This window comes from Miniopterus schreibersii, assembly GCF_964146895.1.
Source record: "Miniopterus schreibersii genome assembly, chromosome: 4".
Lineage (NCBI taxonomy): Eukaryota > Metazoa > Chordata > Mammalia > Chiroptera > Miniopteridae > Miniopterus > Miniopterus schreibersii.
Genome location: NC_138105.1, coordinates 43,162,030 through 43,181,556, shown reverse-complemented (window position 1 = coordinate 43,181,556; position 19,527 = coordinate 43,162,030). Strand labels below are relative to the sequence as shown.

Here is a 19,527-nt window from a genome sequence, read left to right as displayed (position 1 = left end):
CCCACCGGAGCTGCTTCCCTCTGGCAGGGCAACCAGGAAACTTTCACTTGATTCGGTTACAAAGGCAGCTTTAAGCCCAGGTATCAGTGACAGGCAAAGCTCTCCTACCCACGCCTGAATGAAAAGTAAATCCTGTTGTTTTAGACCACAGAGACGTGGGTTTCTTGTTATAGGAACATAAACCAGCTTTATTCTGATGAAATAAGTGAGGTAACAACACCTGCAGCATAAAAAAATATCAATAGCCATTACAGCTGGTTCGGGGAAAAATCATTAAGACCCAATTCCTTGGAAGAACTTCCAAATTTAGCATAAAAGCCTCAGAGATTCTCTAATGTGTCTCATCATTTTTAATAATATCATCTGACGGTTGATTCCTTAACTCTATTTTTAGCCTATTAATCCATTAAAAAAACAAAAGGCTTTAGTAGCGGAAGCCCTTAGAGAACAGAAGATTTGAAAAAATATGTTTTCTTAAATATTTAAATGGGAAAACCTAACTTAAAAAAGTGTAGGCTCATTCTTCTGTTAAAAACATCCAACAACTTATATAGTTATAATAAAAATACATTCAATACATACAGAGGCCAGTATGTAGAGGGTGGGGCAAGAGTAGGTTTACAGTTGCGAGTACACAAAACACAGAGTTTGTTCTTGTATTATTTATTATTGTGTTATTTTCCATACGAACTGTAAACCTACTCTTGCCCCACCCTGTATGTTCTATTCAAAGTACGTAACATTCCAAAAAGCTACACATATCCATCAGAAAGAGTCCTAGACAGATTTTTATCAGTTCAGGAAAAAGCAAGTACGTATAAAACGTATCTTTTAGGGAAAGAATTTATCAAAATAATAAACATGCAACTAATACAATTAAGGTTCTTCAGAGGCTCGGGAAAAACAGAAACATGGAATAAGAAAGTGAGAGACATGAAAAATCACAGTATTTTTCTGAAGTTTGGAAATTCTTGAAGCACTGGGAAAATGGAGAAATTTGTCAGCTCCACTTCAGTGCAGGTGGAAATGAAGGAAAACTGTCACCGCCTGAATTGCAACCCCGGGACTGCTTATGGAGAGAGTGGAGGAGAAAAGGCTCTCCGTGGCTGGGGCCTTTATAATTGATGGGCAAATCCCCAAATCATAGAACAGCTCATATCCAGCACTCTAACTTCACAGGCAGCAGTCCTGGCTGGCATATGGCAAAGATCTTGTCTTGACAGAAAACATGAATGCCAACACTTCATCTCACTAAGTCATCCAAAGTAGGCCAGGAATATACATGTCTGAAAGTGAATTAAGTATCCAATATCTCCATACTTCACCAGGTCTCGTAACAAAGAGAAATTCAACCTCCAAAAAGCCTATTTGCCATACTCAATATTAGTTCCTCTGAAGTCTACTAGAATGGGCTGCAGAGTGCCAGAGCCCTATTTTTCCTCAGGGACTACAAAGAAAATGCCTGTGAGCTTGTGGTTGGGGAAAGGATTAGCAACCCAAATATTTATCAACATGTGAACGGATAAATAAATTCAGTTCATCATGTCATGAAAGACTACCAAGCAATAAAAAGAAGGTGAGTTAAGAATACACCCAACAAGATGAATTTCAAAAGCATTATGCCAAATAAAGAAGGCAGGCTCAAAAGACTACATACTTACATTATTCCATTTATATAAAATGCTACATAAAAAAAAGACAGAACTAGAGTGCTACAAAGCAGCTCAGAGGTTGCCAAGGGCGATGGAGGGAATACGGGTTGATTACAAAGAGGCACAAAGGAGTTTTAAGGACAGAGAGCAATCTGTGATTGCAGTAGTAGTTCTACAACCGTATACCTTTGTCAAAACTCATCGATCTGTATTGTTAAAATCCGTGAACGTTATTATATGTAAATCAGACACCAATGAAGCTTATTTCCTAAGCAGAGGCCAACATGACAATGGAAGATGGGAATATCTTAATACTGCGAGAACTAAAAGTGGTTAAGACTGGCAGGCCAGCGCTTCTGATTCCTCCAATGATTCTCCCTTCAGCACTGACTTTTCAGTGCAGGGGAGGAATATGTGAATTTAAAAAATCCCTCCCTGTCATAATAAATGAACAACTGAGTCTCTGGCACAGAGAATGTGCGCTTGCGTTAATGTATTTCACTTTAAGACACTCAGCCATGCAATGAGCATTTTAAATGACTCAGATTTCACATACCTGTCGCCTTTCATGAATAAAATGATTCAGACAATCATGTTACCTCGTGTTTCAACCGCACTGATGCATTTTCTGAGGATTGTGAATCCCATCTTATCCAACTGGGCACCTAAAAGAAATAGTGGTAAAACATGAAGGGCACAATCAATTACTTATGTTTCCCTTCCTTACAAAAACAGGAAAAATCATTTAAGTTCAGTTTATTTTTTATTTTCCTATTTAAAAAAAGAAAGCCAAAAGCCACGTATTCCCTGTTTAAATAATGACAATGAGAATCTCATTATTTAGAGGAGAGCTTACTGGAATAGTAGGCCATCTACTATCAGTACTAATAAATTTATAATTTAAAACAATATTTATATTAATAACTATAACTTACATTAAACAGTGGGGGAAAAAGTGATAAAAACTTTTAGAGGAAGCTATCTGGAAATAGTTAAGATACATTTTGCCAAAGTTCTGATAACAGCTGAGGTTCTTTTTTAAATTAGATACGAGTGAAGGTTTTAAAAAGTTATATATGAGGGAAGGTTTTTAAATTACTTGACAGTTGGAAAAATAACACACATGGTTTTTTAAAACCTAGGGGAAAATATTTAAGATACTCTTTTTTAAAATATTATTTGGGTCATGAGCATCAAAAAGAATTTCATATTTTATACCATGCTCTAAGCATTTAATATTTTATTGTTTTCCCAATGAATTTAGAATACATGATTCATGTAGCAGAAAAGATTATTCTGAAAATACAGTTGTTTTTTTCTAATATAAACTCCTGCCTATGGATTAGGCTGGCATATTTGAACTCCTAATAAAAGACAATTCTTGTGTCAAAATGAAAATGAAAACAGGGAAAGCAAATACTTTAGTCTGTACTTAGAACTAGGCACAGTGATGCTAACTCTTGGCTCTCAGCGGGGACAGCATGAACCATCCATGAATATAAACTTTGCACGTTTAATGCTAAGCTTGAAGAGAATTTTAATGAGGAAAATTGGGCAGTGCTATGCTGTTTAAAGATCCACCATTCACAACCTTTTAGAAAATGCAAGTGTTTCTTTCTGCTTGGCAAAACTTTTCTTTTTTAAAGGCACGTTACTATTTCTCTATATAAATAAAAAAAGGAAGGAGAGAAGAAAATGGGAAAGGGGAAAGTGGGGGAAGTAGGTAAAGAGGGAAGTGGGAGAGAGGGAGGGAGGGAGGGAGGCAGGGAGAGGAGGAAAGGAGAAAGCCAGGAGGGCAGGGGAAGGAGGCGGCGGGAGGAATGAGGTTAGGAAGATGCTCCGGTGCATGTACAGCCTTGCCTGGCGCACTGCCGATTTCCAGCACGTCTTTTACTCAAGCATTGGCTCAAGTGCAATGCACATCACGGTAACTTTGAAACTGTGTTATACAACATAACGTTCCCCAACTATGGACATGTGATAAATGCAGTCTTAATTTCTCCAAAGATATCAAAAGTAAATTCATAAAGAATCTAGCAAATCTGATCATATTTTTTGTTTATCTCAGTAAAAATCCAGACCACAGAGCCAAGCAGCACTCCATGTTCCTCTAGTGCACGCAACGCACGTGAAAATCACTGTCACAGAGGATCTGAATCTGTTTGGCCATTGTTGTTTTCTAAGGCGCCATGATATATTATTTGTGTAGCCACACTCAGAGACTTTAAGGATAAAGGATGTCAAGGGTGAGGGTGAGGGGGGTAGGGGTGCAAACAGGAGACCTAATAGCTCCTACCAATAGGAACTTACAACTTAGGAAGCTGAAAGATGCACACCTGAAACTTATGTGTTCATTTATGGCTATAAGAATAAATATCCAAGTGAATTATAGAGAACATATTTTGCGTTTTGTAGAGAAAGTAATTGTAGAGAAAGACTTCTTTTTTTTTCAATGCTCAGAGATGGGATCAATGAAAGTTACAACAGCCGAGGAGAATCCGAACAGGTCCCCAGTGGATAAGACAGAATACATACAACATCTGGAGGGCTAGCGTAGAGAGGGTGCACAGAGTGAGCACCCAGCAACAATCTGACGTCAGTAATGAAAACAAGGGCACTCATGGAAAAGGGAGGCAAACAGTCCATTTTATAAATTAGCACTTACCTCCTTCTGGTCTTGGGATGATGGCTCTATTAAAACTATGGAACAGCTAGTAAGAGAGAAAAAAGGGGAAAATATTTTTAACAAATCAATAAAAATGATTCTAGAAGGCACACCTAGGACCGAGCAAAAAGGACACTGATATTGGTGAACTGCCATCATGTGCTCTAATGTAGATCAGTCTACTCTGTCTCTCACTGAGGGAGCAAAGACAAGGTGAAGGGAACATGATTCTTAAGGAACTTCTTGAAAGTTCATGCAAATATGAAATGCACAGCCCAACAACTCTGGGATGGCAAAGACATTGCTGCATTTTAATCAGTAAGATGAAGCTTGTTGTTTTTTTACCACTACTTCTAAAAATCTGCTTTTCATTTAATTGAGAAAGAGATGACTTTGGCCCATAATTTAAATAACCATATCTGAATAGATAGGTGATCGCTCCAGGCTGCCTCTAAGAATTCTAGTGCCTCCCCATTATTTGCAAGGCATATACAGCGCCTGCAAAAAAAATATGCAATACCTGAACTGTTGCCACATAAGGACACAGCTAAATACAGCTTTGTGCCACTTAACCAAAGGAGGAATGTTCTGAGAAATGCATCGTTGGACAACTGTCACTGTGCGAACACCTAGATGCTATGGCCTACTACAGTAATTGTAGGCAGTGCTATACTTTAATACCATTGGCGGCACAGTAGGTTTATTACAAAGGATCTGCACAAACATGGGATATGTTATGAAGGCTACGACAGCCAATGGAAATGCTTCGGCTCTACTGTAATCTTAGGGGACCCCCAGAGTATATATGGTGCATGTATGTGGTGCAGGACTTCATTTTTTCTGCAGATTTGCCTTTATCTGTGTATCTCTAATTGATTACTTGGCTCTTTACTCTGAAGAAGGGCTGATATATGTCTTCAAGATGAGACTGCCTTTGGCAACAGATTCATTTCTCAAAAGCTGAATCATGTGATCTTCTATGCAAACTCACTTTCCAAAGCACTTCTTCTCTGGGGAGGCAAGTCCTAGTCGGTGCACTGTCTTTACAAGGGGATTAATCTAACCTGTTCCAATCTCAGTAACTATTCTTGTGAGTACTCTTGACTCCCAGCTAAATTTCAAAGACAAATTAAGAATATACAGATGGAAATAAAACTATGGAGGCTAAATGTAGATAAATATAATAAAATGATTCAGAAACTTGATCACGACTTCTGAGGGTGATACACTCTCCTGGTGAGAATCTACTCTTAAAATGTGTAATTCGGGTTTTCATTTTTGAAACAGCACAAGACTGCACATGCACTGCTGCACAGCCCCCTTGCCACTACACGCTACACTCTCATCAATGTGCTCCCCTTACCACCCCTTAACACTGTCCGACTCATAGGCTCTATTCTGACACCTCTGTTTACTATATATGATCCCTCTTGCACTCTGCAAACCACGCCCTTTCCCTTTTTTAAAACCCTACTGTTATGGCAAATGCTTTCCAGATGAGCCTACCTGGTACCTGCGCTGGCAATTTATTCAGCCACAATACTTTAAGCAGAGTTTGGTTCTATGGTCTTTTCTATAATTATCCTAAGTCCCCAATTCAACACATGATTTGCCCAATTCTCAACACCCAAAGGCTACCAGCTCACTGAAATGAAAGGAGTGCTTGAATAAAGTGACAACCAGACTGAATTTCTCTGCCTCCAGATCCACGGCCCTGACTTTATTCCTCAAGCGGATCTGAATACAGAGGCCCACTCACTGAGGCTGCATAATATCATATACAGTATTCCATTAGCTAACCCACAAATTGTTCAATCAAGCACCGTAACTGCAGCAGTCGCTTACAGCACTGCCTGCCGGGCCTCATATTTACTACTGCACCTCCCGACAGCAAAATAAACTGCCAGCCTTTACTGTGTTCATCACCCAAAGGACTGTCAGGTAGGAAAGACGAAATGGAGAATTTGGGTGACTTCCCCAAGCAAAGCGAGTCTGAGCAGCAAAGTCATGAAAAATAAAAAATGAAAAATAAAAAATAATGAGACACCAATCTCATGTGCGCTGCTGTTACCTCAAGCCCAATTACTAGAATACTGAACACTTCCCAGATTAATTCAAGTGCTAGTTTCAGCAGGGAACTTTTTAAAAATACTATAAAATGAAAATAACATAAAAATGAACACGAGTCAACTCTAAAGGATTTGAAATCAAACTCAACCACTGATTATTCTTACAGCTTCTTTTCCACCCAGAGCTTCCAGCCACTGCTTCCTCTCCTCTTCCGAAAAGGCCTGCATGGTCAAGGCGACGCCGGGCCTGCAAGACACCGAGCAGATCAGGTTACCCCGCGGCTGCTGAAAACAAACCTTTTCTACTTTCTAATGTTTTATGGTGGTGACTAAGCTGGTGTTTGTTTTGTTTAATTTTTTAATTATAATAAAATACACATCATAAAATTTACCATCTTAACTGTACAGTCGAGCACTGCTGAGCACATTATTTATTAAGCAACCAAGCTCCAGAACTCTTCATCCGGTAAAACTAAAACCGTCCCCATTAAACAGCTCCCCATTCCCCTCTACCCCCCAGCACCACACAACTATCCTACTTTCCAAGTCTATGAATCTGACTGCTTTAGGTAACACTTATAAGTGGAATCATACAGTGTTTGTCTTTTTGTGACTCGCTTATTTCACTTGGAATAATATTCTCCATTTTCATGGATATAGTAGCATATGTCAGAATTTTCCTTCTTTTGTAAGGCTGGAAAATATTCCGTTGTATGCATTTTGTTTATCCGTTCGTCCCTCAATGGATGCCTGGGTTGCTTCCACCTTTGGGCTACTGTAAACAATGCTGCTGTTAACACAGGTATACAGATACCTCCTCAAGACCCTGTGTTCAATTCTTTTGGGTATCCACTCAGCAGTAGAATTGCTGGATGTGACATAATAAGGAATATATATTTGGTCTCTGATCCCACTTCCTGGCACACAGCTCCTAAAAAACCTTGGAATCCTTGTATCTTTTTACACACTAATGACACGATGCGGCTGGGGGCTCCTGAAGAGCCTCATGATGGGGACTGGCTGCCAAGGGAACCATACACATGATTGGAAAATTTGAAATTTAAGCTCTGTCCCTCCCACCCTTCCTGGACGTGGAGAGGGGCTGAAGATTGAGCTCAATCACCAATGGCCAATAATCTAAGCAATCGTTTGCTACACAATGAAGCCTCCATAAAATTCCCTAAGATTTTAGACAGCTTCTGAATTGGTGAACGCAGAGGTGCTAGGAGGGTGGCACGCCCAGAAAGAACATGGAAGCTCCAAGCCTCTTCCCCCATACCTTACCCTACATATCTCTCCATCTGGCTGGTAATTTATATCCTTTAAAATATCCTCTTCTGTAATAAATTGGCAATAGCACATAAATTGTTTTCCCGAGTTCTGTGAGACATCCCAATATATTATTGAACCCAAGAGAGTGATGGTCATCCTCAATTTATAACCAGTCAGCCAAAAGCACAGGTGACGGCTTGACTTGCAGATGGCGCCCAGATTGGGAGAGGGCAGTCTTGTGGGACTGAGCCCCTCATCTGTAGGGTCTGCACTAACTCTGGTTAGTGTCAGAATGAGCTAAGCTGTAGGATACTCAGTTGGTCTCCACAGAGAATTGGAGAGTTGCATGGTGTGCAAAACCCAAACACCGAAGTAGAGAAGTATTCTGTAAGTAGGAATAACCAGAGTTTTCCTCACACTAGGTCATACGGTCATTCTATTTTTAATTTTTTGAGGAACTGCCATACTGTTTTCCACAGCAGCTGCCCAAGGGTTCTATTTCTCCACATCTTCACCAACACCTGTTATTTTTCTCGTTGTTTTTTTTTCTAAATACATCTTTAGTGATGTCAGAGAAAGAGGGAGGGAGAGGGAGAGAGAGAGAAACATCAATGACAGAGTCACTGACTGGCTGCCTCCTGCATCCCCCCCCCCCCCGCACTGGTGATCGAGCCCGCAACCCGGGCATGTGTCCTGACCAGGAATCAAACCTCGATCCCCTGATCATAGATCGATGCTCAACCGCAGAGCCACGCCCGGCCCGGTATCACTTTTTTTTTTTTAAGTAGCCATCCTAATGGGTGTGAGGTAGTATAATGATTACATTTTTATTTATAAAAGAAATACATATTGATTATTACAAAACCAGAAAGTCACTTTCACCCCATCCTAACTCTACTTCCAAGACAGAGCTGCTAACCACTGGGTCTGTTTCCTTCACATTTGGTCCTCAGGGCCAAAGGCCGCCCTTCCTCAGGGAATCAGACACTTAGCCTGATGAAACTCCCTGTGCTTTTTAGTTTTCCCCTAAGGTTTTCCACTGATATGTGAAGGGAAATAATATTTACAAGCAGATGGCTGGATATTCTTAACTAAGTCACACACAGAGCAGCAAAGATAGATGCTGGGCAAGGGAAAGAATGACTGGTTCTGATAACTTGGAACACAAGGAGAAGTGTTAAATAAGAAAGAACTGAAAGAGTTGTGAACCGTAATTATAGATGCTGAAGCAAGGGGGGAAAAGCAACTGTCAAGCCTCAAAAGAAACAGCCATATTACGTCTGGATAAAAAGCCGATGTGGCAGGAGAACAAAAGTATTATTATAGGACTGGCCTCCAAGCACAATGACTCAGACCTGAGCCATGGAGCCCTCTGTGGAATCCAACACAGAACAAACAAACTTGTTGAGGGATGAGAGCTTAAGTAGAAATATATCACCTACTAGGAAAAAATTCTATTTCTGCTCACATTTTGACAAATAATAACACGGTAACTCAAAACAATTCCACTTTCTGAGACTTCATCACACTACACGATCCCGAAAACACTTCGCACGTGGAACACATTCCTTCCAGGGGTCAGTCGCCAGTGCCGCACAAAGCTGGGCTCCGGTCCATCACGAACGCTGCTCACATTCATTTCTTATTTACTGCGCCCCCATCTCTAAAACTCTAGTGGAGGAAAAATAAAACTTGGTGCACTAAAAACACGTTCTCACCGTTTTAAATTTCTCAAGTTTCTTTCTTTTTTCAATAATCAATTGCTAGGAAATCATTAAGCAAAAATGAGACTTTAGGAAACACTGGATGCATTTTAAACTATAGTATTAACAGCATCTCCTTGGTAAGCCAAACTATAAAAATGCTCTAGTTTTTGAAATGAAGACGTGTTGTTAATAAAAGTTAATGAATATATAGGACAACACAGTGAATATAAGGATAGGAAAGAAGAGAAAATTTTACAACAGTGTGCTAGATCATCCACACTTACGTACAGAAAGAAACAGCTATTACACCGTCTTCAATTCATGGAGACGCTAAGGTCACCACAGGTCACTCCTTTAGAGCCAGAGGTAAAATTGAGAAAGTTCCGATTTTGGGTTCTTGAGATGAATTTTACTGCAGTGCATTATTACACTGGCCCAACTGAGGACCCAGCATTCTTTTCCACATGTAATAATTCATTTTGACCAAACTAACTCGAGTACCTACTATGTGCTGTGGACCCGGCACTGAGCTCTGAATAATTCACACTGTGCGTACAGTAAGGCAAAGCTGATTCGTGGTGAACACAAAGGCCACGGTATAAACTTCATGAAGAAAAACTGGACCAGGCAAAAGAAAGAAACTTGCCAAGACAGTGTGTTTCTTTACTTAAAACCATAATTATCATCTGCAGAGCATAACTGAAACTTGAAAGAAACGCTTAGTAAACAAGGTCTTGCTCATCACTTTCTCAGCCTGTTTTCATTCACTCATTTAAAAATAGGTACTACTATGCCCCAGGCACTACCGCAGGCTCAGGCATGAGAAGCCGTCTAGGGAGCTGTTATCTGTGTTCTACATTTGACCCTGTATCTATTAATTCTTTCAACTGCAGTCATTATAGTTCTATCTATATGGAAGACGTGCACTCCTTATACCCCACACGACAGATCAATGAGCTTACAAACTAATATGCAAAAGTCTAAGAGTGGAGACAAACATCCTCAAGACATTTATGACATATCCACTAATAAGCCATTATTGTAAACAGAGAAATTATGAGGAAAAATTAAGAAACAGTTACCAAACCTATGGCGGTGACAATCAGCAGTATTCTAACACTCTTCTAAGAGGAGTGTTGGAAAGGAAAAAAAAAAGTCAAACCGGCATATTACAGGTCCTGTATTAAATGTCACTATGAGAAGGGGAAAGTGCCAAAACCAAACAAAATACTTTTTAAAAGTCACAGAAATATTGATGTCATAATCAGTTTCTCATAAGGGTTGCTGGAAAAAAAATTTTAAGTACAAATCTGTGAATCATACATTTTCCCAGAGATCAAAGCATGTTGCCTGATTGTTTAGTAAGAGTCAAGACTTTATAATAAACTTCTTTCTTCTGTCCACCAAAAACATGTTTCGAATAGAGCAAGTAAGCAATGCTATAGTCAGAAGCAGGGTTATACCCTCCAATAAAAGTGAATTCAAAACCTTAATCAGCCCGGCCAGGCGTGGCTCGGTGGTTGAGCATCGACCTAGGATCCAGGAGACCACAGTTCGATTCCCGGTCAGGGCACATGCCCGGGTTGAGGGCTCGATCCCCGGTCAGGGGAGTGCAGGAGGCGGCCAATCAATGATTGAATCAATCACTGATGTTTCTATCTCCCTCTCTCCCTCTCCCTTCCTCTCTCTGAAATCAATAAAGATAAAACAACAACAACAACAAAAACACAACCACCCTTAATCATTAGCAAACTGTTGCTTTTGATTAGAATGTAGAAAGTTGTTAAGACAACTTCCTTCCGAGATGGAGAACCTATAAAATCATAGTTGTTGGTGTTGTTTTTAATGACGATCTGAGAACTGAAGATGTAAAGACACCCAATGAGCCAAAATGCAGAAAGTTGCAAGCCCTCTCTTTGAGAGAGAAGACAAACACACCGGGTACCCACAGCTGCTTTCATCTTCTGTGAAGCAGCTGAACAAAGAGGAAGCCACCAGAGACGGGGAAAAGAGAATTTTAACAGAATCTTACATATATTTGTATGGGATAGTGGGTTGTTTTAGAATCCGTTCGACAGCAGGGCTGAAAGGGAAGCCCTGAGGTGTGTGTGCTAGTGAAGCATGAAGGGCAGGGCAGGAGAACTTCTGGAGAAGGCTTTGAAGGCATCCTCAAATCAGGCGAACCTGCGATGAATAAAAGCTAGCTGAAGTAGCAACAATGCCGAATCAGCTCAACACCAACTGCAGCAACAGCCCTGAACGTGAGCAGCCTGATGAGAAAATGGACAAGCCCTTTACCAGGCATAAATATTATTCACTTTAGTCTCTCTAGTTCTCTTACACACAATATCTGGAATTCAACCAAAAAAATTACAAGGCATGCAAAGCAGCAAGAAAATGTAACCCAACGTCAAGACAGGAAGCAGTCAAGAGAACCATACACAGAAATAGTCCAGATATTGGGGGGGGGGGGGGGGGGGGAGATCCCACGGAAACCTCAAAAAGGTGGCCAATTTGCAAAAACTGAAGGGAATTTCAGCAAAGAAATGGAAACTATTAAAGAGAGACAAATGGATACGCAAGAATGGAAAATAAAATAACAATGATGAAGACTTGAGGAGGACACCATTCGTATGCAAACCAACCATTCCCTTTACCTAATTCCAATCAGGCCAGTATTTCCCCTGCCCTCAGCCACCCCAGGGCCAGGTACCAGAAACCAAAATCCAGCCCTATACCCCAGGTCTCACCAATATTATGCAAACTAGCCAATCCTGACTCCCAACCAAAACATGATGTTTCCCCACGTGGCCCTGTGTGGCATGGCGTGGCTTCTTCTCTTGGAAGCTAAGTAATAAAATTCTCTTCCAATGGCATCAGCCTCACCATCTTGTCACTTCCATAAATTAAAATCTTGCAGGTACATTTGAAACAAGTATCAAAGAGTCTAACATGATGCAATCAGAACCCCAGAATGTGGAGAAAGAGAAAATGGAGCAGAACTATTTGAAGAGATAATGGCTAAGATTTTCCAGAACTGATAGGAACTATCAATCCACAAACCCAAGAACTTCAATGAGCCCAAAGCAGGATAAAACAAAGAAAACCGCACATAGGCACATCATAAAAAGAAAATCTTAAAAGTAGCAAAAGCAAAAGACAACATACAGGGGAACAATAAGAAAGACGGATGACTTGCCAAGGGAAAAAATGGAGGCCTGAGAAAAATGGAATGACTTCTTTGAAGTGCTGGGGGGGGGAACCGTCAATGTAGAATTCTATATTCATCAAAAATGAAGGCAAAATAAAGACATTTTCAAACAGACAAAACATTACAAATTCTCCTCCAGCAAACCTGCATTATAAGAAATGCTCATGCTAATTTAGCCTAAGGAACTTAAGGGAAATGGCACAAGATAAAAAATCAGTTCTACAGAAAAGAATGAAGAAAATCAGGATGGATAATAAACATGTTGGTATAAAAACGAAAAGACCAAAACTCACACACATACACACACACGCCCATATATGTAAGTAAAATATTATGTTTCTTTCGAAGATTACTGATTATTGATTTCATCAATTAAAAGTTGTGGTGTATTATTGGGTTCATAGTGTAGGCAGAATTAAAATATAACAAGGGCACAGCTCTGGCCTATGTGACTCACTTGGTTGGGCCTCACCCCACACACCGAAGGGTTGCTGGTTCGATTCACGGTCAGGGCACATGCCCAAGTTGTGGGCTCAATCCCAGGTAGGGGACAGGCAGGAGGCAGCCGATCAATGTTTTGCTCTCATGTCAATGTTTCTCTCTCTCTCCCTCTCCCTTCCTCTCTCTCTAAAAGTCAATTAAAAATATTTAAAATATAAATATATTTGTATATATAAAACAAGGGCACAGAAGCAAAAGAGCGATAATTAGAAGTCTACAGTTTTAAGGTTCTTATATTGTTTATGAAGAGGTAGATACAATGACAGTTTCAAAGTGCATATTATACTCTTCAGGATAACTAGTAAAAATGTACATACAGAGAAGCAAAATGACAAATCAATAGAGGAGATAAAATGAAATACTACAAAAACGTAATTCACTAAAAAGTAAAGGAAGAACAAAGAATAATCAGGACAAATAGAAAACAAAACCAATACGGTAGGCTTAACCATGTACAAATTACTAATCACAGTATACATAAATGAACTAAAACCCTGATAAAAAATCAAAAGCGAAAAAGACTGGACTTTTTTTTAAAGCAGGACTCAACTATATGATGTTTATAAACAACAAAGTTTAAACATAAACACTGACAGGTAAAAAGAAAATGGCGAAAAAAGATTTGCTATGTAAACACTAAGTAAAAAAAAGCTAATGTGGCTGTATTGATATCAAACAAGGTAGATTTCAAGATAAAGATTATCAGCAGAGCCCAGCCAGGCGTGGCTCAGCAGCTGAGCATTAACCTAGGATCCAGAAGATCAAGGTTCGATTCCCAGTCAGGGCACATGCCCGGGTTGCGGGCTCGATCCCCAGGGCAGGGTAGGCACAGGGCAACCGATCAATGACTCATCACTGATGTTTCTATCTCTCTCCCTCTCCCTTCCTCTCTCTGAAATCAATACAGAAGTATTTAAAAAAAAAAAAAAAGATTATTAGCAGAAACAAGAGATATTTCCTAATGATAAAAGGGTCACTTCATCAAGAAGACATAAAATCATAAATGTGCATACACAAAAAAGATCTCAAATATTCTATACAGTAAATAAAAACTGACAAAACTAAAGGGAAACAGGCAAGTCCTAATCATAGAGATTTTTGCATCCCTAGTTTAGTAGTTGATAGAATAATATCAGAAATCAAAACTATAGAGAAGATTTGAGCAACACTATCAATGTACTTGATCTAACTGACATTTAGAGAACACTACACCCAACAACAGCAGAAAACTCATTGTTCTCAAGTGCACATGGATCATTTACTACATAGACCACACTTGGGGCAATAAAACAACTCTAGGAAACTTAAGTACCGATAAAATACAGGGTATGTTCTCTGAACAAAAGAGCATTAAAGTAGAAAAGCAATAACAATATTACATGTAGAAAATCCCCAACCATTTGAAAATTTTAAAACATATTTTAAATAACACCTTAGTTATAATTCAACACCTATGCCCTAATCACAGAAAAAAAATTAAAAGGAAGTACAGTGAAAACACCACACGTAAAAATTTGTGGAATACAAGTTAAGCAGTCCTTAGAAATTTATACATTTCAATGTCTACTTCAAAAATAACGTGGAAAAAAAATCAATCCTTCCATCTTAAGTGATTTAAAAAAAAAATCCAAAGCTAATAAAGGTAAATAAAGATAAAGGCAGAAACCAATAAAATATAAACTGGACAATATGATTTATCTGAAAGAAATAACAGTGATAAAACTCTAGGCAAGACTTATCAAGAAAATTTTTTTAAAAATCTCCAGTATCAAGCTTGAAAAAGGAGTTATCACTATAGATCTTACAGGTATGAAAATAATAAGTGGCCATTATAAAGAAACTTATGTCAACAGCTTAGCAAAAATAAACAAATCCTTTGGGAAAAAACACAATTTACCAAAACTAATAAAAGAAAAACAGAAAACCTGAATGTCCCTTTACCCACTAAATAAATTAAACCTGTAATTTTTAAACTTCCCACACAAAAAAATTCAGCCCAAGATGGCTTCACAGGTAAATTCTCAAAAACGTTTAAGAAAAAATAATAGCCCAGCCAGGCGTGGCTCAGCGGTTGAGCATCGACCTAGGATCCAGGCGATCAGGTTCGATTCCCAGTCAGGGCACAGGCCCGGGTTGCTGGCTTGATCCCCGGTCAGGGGCGTGCAGGAGGCAGCCGATCAATGACTCTCTCATCATTGATGTTTCTCTCTCTCTCTCTCCCTTTCCTTTCCTCTCTCTGAAATCAATAAAGATATATATTTTTTTTAAAAAGAAATACCTATATTACACATTTTCAAATAACAGAGCAAGATGGAAAACTTCCCATGTCTTGTGAAGCCACCATAAAACCTGTTATCAAAATACGAAACAAGAATGTAACACACAATATCCCTCATGAACTAAAATACAAATATCCTTAATTTAACCAAATCAGCAAATGCTATATTAATCTCTCTGTATATTGCTGTATTCATACAGCAATATAGAGATTAATACAGCATCACCAAGTACAGTTTGGCTCAGAAATGCAAGATTAGTTTTGCTTAGAAAATGCATTGTCATTCACCCATTAACAGATTCAAGAAAAATACTTATCATTTCAGTTGATACTGACAAATACTTTGTCAAAAGTCAACACCTATTCATGATTAAAACTAGGAATATACAAAAATTTCCTCAACATGATAGAAGCATCTACAATCTTCAGCTAACATTATACTTTACAAGTGAAATAATAAATGCTTTTCCCCTAAGATCGAGACTAAGGCAAGATGCCCCAAATCACCAGTTCTATTCAACATATTATTGGAGGTCTTGGGACTGCAATAAGACCAATAAAGGAAACAAAAGACATACAGGATGGAAAGAAAGAAAGCTGTCTTTGTTCACATATGAAAACATTGTACACATAAAATAATCCTGAAGAAACTATAAAAAAAAAAATGAACTCAGCAATATTGTAGGACACAAAAACCAACTGCATTTCCACAGAGTAACAGTACATTGGAAAATGAAATCTACAACGCTAACTTTCGAAATAACACCCAGAAACATAAGATACTTAGGGAAATTTAATAATAGACGCCCATGACCCCTATAAGGAAAACAATAAAATATTACTGAAAGTAAGGACAAACTAAATGGGAAGTGATACTCAGGAATTATTAATGCTTGACACATTGATAATATTGGCCTGTAGCTATTTTGTGGGAATAAAAATGATTATAAAATTCATATGGAAACCCAAAGGATATAGAACTGCCAAAACGATTTTTGAAAAAACAGAGGAATCACACAGCCTGGCTTCAAAAGACCTACTATAAAACTACAGCAATAATGACAGTGTGGAACCGACAAGACAGACAAACAGATCAATGAACAGAATAGAGAATCTAGAGGCAGAAACAGACCCCCATACATTCAGTCCCAATAATTTGCGACAAAGGTGCCAAAACAATTCAATGACAGGAAAGTCCTTTTCAACAAATGGTGCTAGAAATACTGAATATCTGTATAAGAAAAAATAAGTAACACTCACCTCCACAACTCATCTCATATACCCCTAGAAATCTTCACAAGTCATCGACTAATGAGAAAGCTTTTTCTGAGAAAGCGTGGAGAAATATCTTTGCAACATCAGGATAAAGATTTCTTAGAGCAAATAGTTCTACCAATAAAAATTTTAAAAACTGATCAAATCTATTTTAGCCAAATTAGACTATTCTTCTCATCAAAAGACACTATGAAGAAAATTAAGAGGCAAACCACAGATCAGAGAAAACATTCACAATTGATATAGTTGATGAAACATTTGTATCCAGGTTACTTAAAGTAATTCCTACAATTCAATAACCAAAAGTCCAACAATGTCAGTTTTCAAATGAGCAAAATATTTAGACACCTCGCAATGGAAGAAATAGGAATGGCCAGAAAGCACATGGGAAGGGGTGCTCAACATCTCTAGCCATGGATTGCTAAGACGGAAACATAATCAAAAGTTGGTAAGCGGGTGGAAAACCGGAACTCTCATCCATTGCTCATGGGAAAAGTACTTCAGAAAACTGTCATATTCCAGAAAACTCAAACATATAGATACAAATACACACACATATGTACACAGATTCACAAATATATTCATACTTATACATACACACACACCATAGACCCAGCAATCCCATGCCAAAGTATTTATCCAAGAGAAATGAAAACACATGTCCACCATTGTTCATTACAGCTTACTCAAAAGCTAAAAGCTTTTCCATGACCCAGATTCCAATGTCCCGCAGCATGCATTTTATGAACAAATTCATATTGTCAATTTAGATTTCCATTGAAATACTGGAAGCAATATACAACGTGGCTTTCAGTGTGCCACTATCAACACCACCATCTATAGGGCAAATTCTTACACTTATGAAAAACACAGGCGCCTATATACAAGAGATGCTGTTTCTAATCCTATTCCTTCCATTTTCTACCAATCCCATCTAAATTCTTTACAAGTAACTTCCTTCCTTATTCTCTCTACCCTAGAATCTCAGAGTTCCTGGAGGATGCACCACTCCTGACAGGATGAAGCCACACATGGCCCTTCCCATGCACCTCATGCCCAGCCAGGCGTGGCTCAGCGGTTGAGCATCCACCTAGGATCCAGGAGACCAGGGTTCGATTCCCGGTCGGTGCACATGCCCGGGTTGCCGGCTAGGCAGCCAATCAACGACTCGCTCATCATTGATGTTTCTATCTCTCTCTCTCCCCCTCCTTTCCTCTCTCTGAAATCAATAAAGATATGTGTTGTTTTAAATAAATTAATTAAATAAAAAATTAAATAAAATATGCACCTCATAAATATATTCATATAAAAGAAATAGTCCAATTCCATTTGATTCCACAAACGTTTGTTGGAGCTGTTGTCTTAAATGCTTTAAAAGTAAGGCTTCCCAACAGCCACACTACTGACATTTGGGACCAGGTGATGGTTGTGGGGGGCTGTCCTGTGCTAAACACTTAGCAGCACTGCCAGCCTCGATCCACTAGATGTCAGCACCATGGGCCTGCCCAGTCCCTCTCCACACAGCTGTGACAACCGGTGTAATTTTGTTAACCAGTGTCACCCCAATACACTCAATAAAAAGCGGGGGCGGGGGGGGGGGAAGGTTCCCAGACAGGAAATCGCTTACAGTTGAGAACCTCTGATTAAAGGATTACCTCAACATATTTTCTCAAGACTTCTATAATTCCTTTTGCCTTGGGCCTCCCTTCCTCTGAGCTTCCTAACTTCGTACCAAGTCTTCAAAATTCAATTTAACAATCAATTTTTCTAGTAAGCTTTCCCAGCCAACCTCACTCCCTATTGCTTCTCAGCTCCCAAAGCACCTTAATCAGACCTCTGAGCTATCCTTTGTTTATAAACCCTCCTGGTCTGCAAGTTCCCTTAAGATCAGGCCTTTTAGTGTCTGGTTTAGTCTTGCATCCTCAGTGCCAAACACAGTGAACAACTGTTTAGGCACCTAAATGCCATGCATTATAAAACACTTACAAATATTACTACAGCTAAAGTGCTACAGCAACATTCTTGTTACTCAGTCCACTTGCATGGGCTTCTGGAAGCAATGTGTTCTTAACTCACTCTTTTAAAGTGACAAACAGGCCCAGCTGGGGTGGCTCAGTGGTTGAGCGTCAACCTTTGAAGCAGGAGGTCGCTGTTCGATTCCTGGTCAGAGCACATGCCTGGGTTGTGGGCAGAGGCAGCCGATCAATGACTCTCTCTCATCATTGATGTTTCGCTCTCTCCCTCCCTCTCCCTTCCTCTCTCTGAAATCAATAAAAACATTTTTTTTTTTTTTTGGAAAGTGACAAGCAGTATGGTTCCATCCACACAGATGCTAAATAAAGTCACTGGTGCAGAAGGGTTCTAAAATACACAATGCTTCAAATACACAGGCAACTTGATCCCCCCACCATCGTCGTGAAAATAGAAATGGGTGACTTATAAAAGTAAAAAGCATCTTGCCATCCTTCCACGAGCGACATACTAGGAACAGAGCCAAGTCAAACCAAATATAATATCTGACATGTCAGATTAATGAGAGGGAAATGGGAAGCATTTTCTTTAAGCAGTGCCTGAATGGGATGTGTGGGAGAACTTCACAGAATGGTAATTATTTATCAAGCAAATGCGTGGGGGTCACAGTACAATGTGACATGTGGCAAGTGTGCCAATCAAGCTAAAAGCATATTATATAACAAAGCTCTTGGAGGGGAAAGTAGGGGGACAATTTTGCACTTTTCAGAGAGGAAAGCAGTCTCTCCGGACAGACTACAAGGCTTGCCATGGGGAAAACGACTCTACCCAATACTCTTCTACAACTTACAGTGAGTGACATAGTCATTTCACAGCCCATGGAACTTCAAGTGTGACTGGCATGGAGTCAGTGTTTAAAGTCATTTT

General features: G+C 39.3%; 1 protein-coding gene across 3 annotated transcripts in view; it reads right to left on the bottom strand.

Annotated features, from left to right (window-relative positions):
- The window catches only part of ARHGAP10 (Rho GTPase activating protein 10), a 250,505-nt gene that overhangs the window by 110,492 nt on the left and 120,486 nt on the right, over positions 1 to 19,527 (bottom strand). For all 3 annotated transcript variants that reach the window (XM_081134741.1, XM_081134742.1, XM_081134740.1), the window contains 3 exons: positions 6,552 to 6,633; positions 4,318 to 4,363; positions 2,252 to 2,317 (listed from right to left, as the gene is read on the bottom strand). In XM_081134741.1, the coding sequence (XP_080990867.1) occupies positions 2,252 to 2,317; positions 4,318 to 4,363; positions 6,552 to 6,633 (194 nt within the window). The remainder of the gene's footprint in view (positions 1 to 2,251; positions 2,318 to 4,317; positions 4,364 to 6,551; positions 6,634 to 19,527) is intronic.